Below are 9,821 nucleotides of genomic sequence, written 5' to 3'. Positions count from 1 at the left end.
AGACGAAGATAGGTGGTGTAAACAACAAATGGATGTATTAGTTTAACGCTCGGGAATAGAGAAAGTCTTTGACGTTTCGAGCTACACTCTTCAACTGAAAGGAACACAGAAAGAAATAAGGAGAGAAACAAGGAGAAAAAATATAAATGTAGTGGTCAGCAATCTATCATACAAACAATAAATTAAATAGAGAGATACAATTGACAATCCAATAATTTATTTATATTATAACATAATATACTATGAATATAATATAAGATAAGATAAGATAGCATTAAAAAACCAAAAAAGTCAACAATTTGTTTCGACTTGTGTACATTTTTTGATATATAAACAATTCAATTCACTTATATAAGTCTCATCAGAGCTAAAATTTAAAGACAGATGAAATTTTGTTTGAAAGGACAGCTGGATTGTAAAAAAATTAATTCAAATTCGTATTAATTATGAGCATGAGTGTTAACTTTCAACTACATAGCAATTACAATTAAAAAACAACAAAATTATAACAAATAAAATAATTAAGTAAGTAGAATCTACAACTATCAAAATATATTTCTATATATCTCAAATAATATTAATCCAAACTCGTTTAGGTCAAAGACAATCTTTTGCTATTACAATAACATACAATAATATATAGGTATTTAAATTAAGTATCAGGGTCTTACTTAATCTAGAAACTGTAATAAAATGTGTAAAAAAATATAAATGATAATTACATTGGTAATATATAAGAACTCTTCTATTTATTTAAAGTTATTGATATAAAAAAAAATTGTTTAAAGTAACTAATAAAAAGTGTTCTTTATTTATTAGTTTATCAGAGGGAGAATTCCATAATAAATATGAAGAGATACCTAACAAAAATGTTCTTTGTTTAGTTAATTTATCGTAAGGAGAATTCCGTAATAAATATGAAGATAAACTTAGAGCTACAAACACTAGAACCTAAATAACCCCGTAGATATAGAATTAAGCTATAATAATGGATATCAAGATATTACTAGTTTTTTAGAAGTAACCAAATTTGAAGTCAGTTGAATAAGGATTATTATTCGTATATTGTGGAAGGGAGAACTCAGTAAATAAATCTTAAGTAATATAAACAAAAACAAGGATTGAGTTACAGACTTAGTATGTATATACATACCATATCATTTCCATTAAGAATTTCCAGACATTAAAGGTGCACTCTATAGAGATGATGTACTGTTTTTGATTACTAGTCAATCCAATAGAAAAATAAACCTATATATGGAAAAATTCCATAATTTAGGTTCTAGTGATTGTAGTTCTAAGATTATCTTCATATTTATTACGGAATTCTCCGCAACAGTCTTTACAGCATCTGTTCTTGCACTCCACCTTGTGTCCAATGGAGACTTGAGAATAAGAGGAATAGCCTGTTTCAGTTTTTCCCAACACCATGTTGATCTAGAAAAGAAGGCAAAGAGTGGATCAATAACATTAAAAAACAAAATGACAACTATATCACTTTTGCAGCATTCAAACCAACAAGATTCAGTGAATGATTGTCACAATTCATGAACAAAACATGACTGCTCAATTCCTTGATTCTGTGTTGAACACCGCTTAATATTGCTGGCCATAACTGCAGCATTGTCGTAGCACTGCGACTTGCATTCAGTCAATGCTAAGTCATCATTATATAACTCATTCAAAATTACCTTAACAAACAGACGGCGTCCTTTTGGCTAATTTGGAAGAAGCCTAGGAATGACTCCCGAACACAAACTGTCTTTTTTTTTAAAATCAATGTCAACGTATTGCATGACTCATGACATTTGGTCTCTGTGGGCTTGATCAGGAGTCATGTCGATCATCAAAGTATAGTAACATGCTTTTCGAATGCATTGAAGCAGACTGTTTTTTATGCTGGTAGTTAAGATATGGATAAATTCATTTTGAACGGATGGTGAAAGATAAAATGTAGATCCAGGATGGCTTTCTACATGTTTGAGAAATTCTCTTGTGATGGGTTCGAATGTGGCCAAAAGTTTCAACAACCTGATGAAATTACCAAGATTTGACTCATCTTTTAACTGAAGTGACTCCCTGTGTCCTCACAATGCAAGGTTGTTTTTGCCAAAATAATGAATGAGAGTCTTGTTTGGTTTCAAAGCTTTTTCAGTCTCCTGCTTCTGCCTTTTCCTTCCTTCAGCTCCACTTTCTTTTTTAGGGAAGGCACGCTTCATGTTCTTGTGACAAACAAGTAAAAGTCGCAAACATTGTACAGAGAAAATAGTAAACCATACTGTAGTCATAATAAGAAGTAGTCAAATGGATTAGTCTGTTTTAAAGCTTATAGAAGAAATCATATTGTAGAACCCAGCTGAACTGTTCTACTGCTTGTAGTGTTGTTTTGTTGAAGTACCCCAAATATCTAAGGATAGAAATGGCACAACCACTTCTGAATGATCTTATTAGCAGTCACATGTCCGCTTGGGGTAGGAAGTCGAAGTCTTTATTGATAACATAACAAACCATTTACAGTATGTACACCAGAAGTTGCAAGCTATGCGGAAAGGGAAAATCGATTAACACTGATAAGATAAGAATGAACTATTTTTAGAGCCACAAAGAATGATTAACAGTTAAATGAATAAACAACAGTTAAGTAAATTTAACATAGAATGTTTACCACAACACTTAATTTTATTCTTTTAGTTGTGCAGCATGTGTAGAAAGCAAGGCGAAAATATGCAGGTTTCACTCAATTGAGCCTCAAGCCTTTTTTGACATCCTTTGTGAAAATGTCTAGACATGAATGTAGACAGCCATCATATCGTGTTTACCTTCAATAACAGCATAAAACGATAAGTTGGAGATCTATCTTTACAATTGCAATTTCACAAATGGAGTTCAAGCTTGTTGTATTATGGTCAATTCTGTGCCTCCTTCAATCAGCACTCGGGGCATATGTCCCACCCCACTAGTTACACTACTGTCAACACCAGTACAAAAATCAACTTCCTCTATACAGATTACCCTATAACACGTGTGTTTGAAAAGCAATACAACAAAAGCATTTACACGGAACTCTGTTTTCTGGGGGGGGGGGGTTAAAGAATTTTTAATGTAATTAATCATTTTTATTATAAGAACATCTTTCTGAAAATATTGTGACTGTATGAAGGATTTTTTGCAAAACCTTATATAAATAGGTAGCTGTGTGGTAAGAAGTTTGCTTCCCGACGACATGGTTGCAGGTCTAGTCCCACTGCATGGAACCTTGTGCAAATGCCTTCTTCTACAGCTGCAGGCTGACCAAAGCCTTGTGAATGGATTTGATTGACAGAAACAAAAAGAAGCCCGTCATATATATATATATCTGTGTATGCATGTTTTCATATCTGTGTTTGTTCTCCAGCACTGCTTGACAACTGGAGTTGTTGTGTTTATTTCCCTATTTAGCAGTTTGGCAAAAAATACCAATAGAATAAGTACCAGGCTTATAAAAAAAATAAGTCCTGGGGTTGATTTGTTTGACTAAAATTCCTCAAGGCAGTGCCCCAGCATGGCCAAAGTCTAATGGCTGAAACAAGTAAAAGATATATATATATATACACACATTTGATGTAAACAATGAGGATGAGTACTCAACACTGCAATGGTGGATAAATACTTTCTTTGATTTGTTAACTTTTGATTTTGATACTATCTCAGGACTGTAATGTACAACACCTAAGTTGAAAATCTACAAATAGAGGAAGTATATGTATGTATATAGTGAATATACATTCTGTCTTTCCTTCACACTGTAGTATGTTATTTCTACTCAACCCAAATTCATTCTCCTTTCAAAAATGGAACTGATAACTTATGTTATTCCTTGCCATGGATTATCATCAAACATTCTAATTCAAAACTGCCAATGAGCCTTACCTATAACTTTATTATCTATTTGATCATGGAAATGTGTAATACATATTTATTTTACTCTGATTTTTTCCTCCATTTTTGACAAGCTAAAATTTACTAATATCCTTGATTGGGGATATTTCTTCATCTTTACGTTTTCCCTCTCTAATAGCAGAGGATACTCAGCTTATGCAATCCTTACTCTGTGTCATGATACACGTGCTTCATTACTCTAGAAGCAGCTGTAAGAGACTTTGTATGTTTATATTCTCCATCTAAATTAAATGGCTTTTTTTGAGTGATGCCAAATGTTTTGCTTTTTAATTTTTTTGTAATCTGTGTGTGTGTGTGTGTGTGTGTGTGTGTGTGTGTGTGTGTGCGTGTGTGTGCACGCTAGTGCATGTGTATGTGTGGGTATTCTGCACTGATGTAAACAGTTCAGAATAGCCCCTGGTCAGTAAATTGGTTAGTTATACAGGTAGATGCAGGTAGTTCAGTAAAGGATCAACACTAATCTCTTAGGAATGTGATAATCAAATTGGTGAAGAAAGACAAATATTTAGAATGCAGGGCAAGAAATATTTAAGTAACTGTTGGCAACTGGAGGAGTTCAACGAGTGGTGGAGACAACAGGTGACCATAAAACGGTGTGCAATTCATCAAGTCAGAATTACTAGTGGTAGAGAGTGAGGATTTCAGAGTGGAGTTTTGTATATTGAGTTTAGCTTAGACATCAGAGATTCATTGAGAAAGAGGGAAGAAGGGAGAGATCTGTGAGTCACAGTGAAGTAAATCATGTGTTTGTAGAAAAAGATGAGGATAGACTCCGTGATGAACTGATATCATGGAATGCAAAAATGATGATGGTTGTGGAGATGGTGGTGCTGGTGATGATGGTGTTGAGCAAGAGGGTAGTGGTGGTGGCTGTAAGAAGTGGTGATGATGATGATGATGTACTATAATTTTATTTGTCTTAATCATAACAAAAATACATACATTAAATCTTGTTGGTTGATTGATTTGTTGTTGCTATGGTTGTTGTTCTTATTGTTATTACTATAGAGCTTTATAATTTATTATGTCCCTTTGATATTTATTACATTATTGCATGATTGATTATTATGTTTATTCCAATTTATTTCATCTCTGTTCGCACATATGCATATATATATATATATATATATGTGTGTGTGTGTGTGTGTGTGTGTGTGTGTGTATATCTTTTATCTTTTAAATGTATTCCTTTATTCTTATACCTGTTTCAGTCATTTGACTGTGGCCACACTGGAGCATCACCTTGAAGGGTTTTAGTCAAAAACATTGACCCTAGGACTTATTTTTCTAAACCCTAATACTTATTCTTTTATGTCTTTTGCCGAACCACTAGGTTACGTAGACATAAACACACCAACACCAGTTGTCAAGCGGTCATGGAGGGGGGACAAACATAGACACACACACACACATGACGGGCTTCTTTCAGTTTCCATCTACCAAATCCACTCACAAGCTTTGGTTGGCCTGAGGCTATAGTAGAAGATACTTGCCCAAGGTGCCATATAGTGGGACTGAACACTGGGTCACGTGGTTGGAAAACAAGCTTCTTACCACACAGCATGTGCCTATATATATATTCTTTTATTATTTTATGTTTCATCCTTGTCAATGTATCATGTATCTGAAAAAGAAGCACACTCTAAAACATAGAGTAGTAAATTATTAAAGTAATAAAGTTAATGTCTGGTCACAGAGTGACCAATGGTTTCACATCCACAAAGGCCTTAACCTCATAGGCGTTTCATCAGACTCTAATCTTCGGATTAGAGTCTGATGAGACTAGACTAATTTGATCAGTATATATATATATATATATATGCATGCATGTGTGTGTGTGTGTATTATTCAAATTTACAGAAAACAAAAGACAAAGACAGGTGTAGGTAAACAAGCAGGTGTATTAGTTTAATGCTCGGGAAGAATGGAACAGTCTTTTACATTTTGCGCCTATGATCTTCAACAGAAAAAAATAAGAAGAAAAAAAGGAGAGAGAATGAAAAAAATGGAGAGAGAAAAAACACTTTTTTAGCAGTTAACAGTTCAACATGACGAAATTGCTAGAAGAAGGCTGAATGAAAAGGAGATAATTACAGTGACCTGGCTGAATGAATTTATTCTTGCACACACATATATGTAAGAATGGTGTGTGTGAGTATGTATGTATGAATAGGGGTGAGTGTGTAAGTATGTATGTGTGAGCAAGCTGAAAAATATGTGGACCTGTGTGTAAGTGACCCAGTGCATACATTATGTGGAGTTGTGTGTGTTACATGTATTAGTATGTATGTGTGTGTGCATATGGACATGTGTATTTATGTGTGTGGTTATCGTGTATGTGTGCAAACACACTGGCCTATGTGTACAAGTAACCAAGTGTATGTGTTATGTGGAGTAATGTGCATTTTGTGTATTTGTGTATCTGTGTGTGTGTATGGATGTGTGAGTATGGTCATGTGTATATGTGTGAGGCTAACATGTGCATGTGTGTATGTGTGTGTGCATGTGCAAACACTTGCGTTAAGCAGTTGATATGTGCTTGTTCAGGTGGTGTGTGCACGTGTGTCTGTGTGTCTGTGTGTGTGTGACTGTGACCATATAGTGTGCATGTGTATAGTGTATGTTTCTGGGTGAAAGTTATCTGTATTTATGCATGTTGCATGTGTGTGTGTATATATTGTCAGTGTTCAGGCATTACATGCTTGTGTGGGTGTGGGAATGTGGATGATGGTGTGTGGTGTATGTACTGAGTTGAACAGTGCATAGAGATGTTCATATAGTGGTATGTGTGAGGACGCTATTGAAGAATGTGTGGGAGTATGTAGATAATGGTGTGTGATGTAGGTACTGAGAAATGTTTCGTGGCAGTGTGTGTGGAGTGGGAAGGTGTTTGTGGGTGTGTGTGAAATGGTGTGTGAAGTGAGTAATAAGTTGAACAGTGTGTATGGGTGTTTGAATAGTGGCGTGTGTGTGGTGAGGACACTGAGGTAGGTGGTATGCAGGTGTGGAGGTGGAGGGAGGGGCAAGTGAATGTGGGAGGTGAGTGGTAATCTGTGTGAGGTGGTGTCAGATGAAGAGAGGTAGCAAGTTGAACCCATAAGGTGCAAAGGAGCGAAGGGAGAAGATTAATTTCTGCTCATGGAGAAGGTGAGAGTCTGGGTGGCCCCTGTGCAGAGACAATCCAAACACAGACAGGTGTAGCGAATGACCAGTAGAGCAGAAATAGCATGAGACCAGGATGTAATTGCCAAGTCTGATGTCTCGGAGGTGCTCTGCAACCAGTCAGCCAAGCAGTGTCCCATTTGGCCAATGTACCAGAAAGGACAGAGAGAGCAGAAGATGCAGTAAATAACGTTACTGGAGGTGCAGGTAAAGGAATCGATGATGTGATGGGAGGGTACCAGTGAGGTCAGTGATGTTGGAGAGGAAGGGGTAGGTGCAACAGTGTGGGTGAGAGCAGGAGAAGGAACCAAGCTGGGAGGAAGGGGTAGGGAAGAAACTGTGGACCAGGAAGTTACACAGGGCTAATTTGAAGGAGGTAAGGGGTGGGTTAGGGAAAATGTACAAGAAGGATGGGTCAAACTGGAGTCGCCGGAAGGCTCAGAGAATGGTGCTTTGGAGGGGGTAAGGTGACGGGCTGGTAGAGGAGGGGGAATGGGAGACAGGTAAGAGTGAGGTGGATGTGAGGAGAAAGAGCAGAGGTACAGTCCAAAGTCTACAGGACGATGGCAGTGTGTATAATGGTGAGGAAATATACATGTAGGATGAAGTGGTGAGTCATCTCTCAAAATCATGGTTGTCACTGCAGAGCCTGAGTTGACAGAGGAATTGGGAATAGGGGATGGAGGGCTTGGTGTTGGTAGGGTGGGAGGAGAAGTTAAGGTAGGAGTGTGAGTGTGTGTGTTTGCAGTGGATGGAGGTGGTGACAGTGGAGTGATGTACGTAGACAGAAATTTCAAGAAATTTAATAGAAGATACAGTTCTATACTTAAGAGATGAGGAATTATGTACATTATTTACAATGACGGATATTTGTCCTCATCTTGTTTGTTGTTAAAACAATGTTTCGGCTGATATACCCTCCAGCTTTCATCAGGTGTCTTAGTGTCTCATTCCTAAGGTATTATTCGATGTTGTTATTATTATTATTATTGTTATTCAGGTCACTGCCTGGAATCAAACTCGGAATTTTGGGGTTAGTAGCCCGCGCTCTTAACCACTAAGCCATATGCCCATGGGCAATTATGGAGAGAATTTTAGGGCTTATAAATCTAATATTCTCCTATCCTTCCTTAATACCGGTTCCCATATGCTGTTCATATCTGCACTCAGTCTGCTTAGGAGGTTATTGTGTCCTAGCATATGTGCTGCTTCTTTTAGTTTTCATATTTTCTAGTGGTGTTCTCTGTCTATTATTTTAACTTCATCCCACAAAGGGAGGTCGCCTCCATTTTACCATACATGATCAACTATACCTGATTGATCAATATCTCCCCATGTCACAGCTTTGCGATGTTCCTCTTCCCTTATTTTGAGGCGGGGCATGTTTCGCCTACTACAGCTGCATGGGATGGAGTACACGCAGTTCTTAGTCATATTCTCTTCTATTGGTGGTTTTACTTGAAGGAGATATTTGCGAAATATTGTATTACTTTTGAATACTGTCCTTATGTCATATGGGCCGCATACCTTTTGTATCTTTTCGGAGAGACCTTTCACATAGGGTAGACAGACGGTGGACAGTTTATCAGTCTCATCCTCTCTTTTTCTTCCTAATTGGAGTGGAGAGTATGCTTTTGGGGTCATTGTTGCAACAACTACCCCAAAGTTGAACCACCCTACAACATGACAGATGCTTTCAAATTGATCAATTGCTTGGAACTGGTCAGGAGCTGGCATCCAGTGGGATGGTCGTTTGCCCAGGTCAGTGAAGCAGTCTTCTTCATTTGACACAGGTGAAGTGTTGTGGGATAGCAGATGTAGCCTGATATGGCACACAAATTGCTGGATATCCGCACAGGTCTGAAACTCGTTACTGGACAGAGTATATATAGATACTTCTGATATAGGATAGAATTTTTTCAAAAAATTTCATCAGCGGCCAGCATATTAAAATACCTCTTACGGTGAAAATTATAAGCAATTATAAATAAGGGCAAAAGAAAACAATTTCTATGCCAATATGCTGAGAAACAGACTTTATAGTCGATCACCACATACAATATTTTTCACTATAAATACACAGCATGTTGAAAGCAAGGAAAGCAAGCTAACAGAAATTTTAAAAAATTTCGTTATCACTGAATCGGACAGATTTCTGGATTAATCCATAAAGGATTTTTCCTTCATCAGCGGAGAACACGATAAGAAATAAATAGGATACTTACACACACCCACGTCAATGTAAGTAATGGATGCAGTCATTTTCTGCTGAGTGATATTGTCAAAGAAATCAGCTGTGTTCTTTATTTGCATGTGACTCAGAGGAGAAGTGAAAACACTGAGCACTTCACTTATCCATTTGGGATCCGCAGGCAGTGAGCCATTAGGCAAGAATTGGGGTCCTACTTTGTACTGTGCTGTAGCAGTCTCCTTTGCAAATCTATAGAAAGCCTTGAGGTTTGTTTTTATACTTTCTACTGTTCTGTTCTCTTTCTCCTTTTCATGGGAGGGTTTAATTTTGTTTTCTATTTCTGACAGTGTTAGTTTTAATTTAGCCCTTTTCCTATCCTCCAGTTCTCCATTCAACTGGTTTGAGATATACATATATACATGTATATATATATATATCATATATGTATGTATATATATTATATATATATATATATTTACTAATAATAATAAAGGAGTTACGATGCAAAAACGTATAAATTCAAATGAAC

The 9,821-nt window shown here is 36.7% G+C and overlaps 1 protein-coding gene across 1 annotated transcript in view; it reads right to left on the bottom strand.

The window, feature by feature from the left end:
* Window positions 1–267: 267 nt before the first annotated feature.
* The window catches only part of LOC128249378 (uncharacterized), a 34,555-nt gene continuing 25,001 nt past the window's right edge, over window positions 268–9,821 (bottom strand). The window contains exon 2 of the mRNA XM_052972783.1: window positions 268–1,437. Within this exon, the coding sequence (XP_052828743.1) occupies window positions 1,276–1,437 (162 nt within the window). The 3' untranslated portion in view covers window positions 268–1,275. The remainder of the gene's footprint in view (window positions 1,438–9,821) is intronic.

This window comes from Octopus bimaculoides, chromosome 14, assembly GCF_001194135.2.
Source record: "Octopus bimaculoides isolate UCB-OBI-ISO-001 chromosome 14, ASM119413v2, whole genome shotgun sequence".
In the NCBI taxonomy this organism is placed as follows: domain Eukaryota; kingdom Metazoa; phylum Mollusca; class Cephalopoda; order Octopoda; family Octopodidae; genus Octopus; species Octopus bimaculoides.
This window is presented reverse-complemented; position numbering and strand designations above follow the sequence as displayed.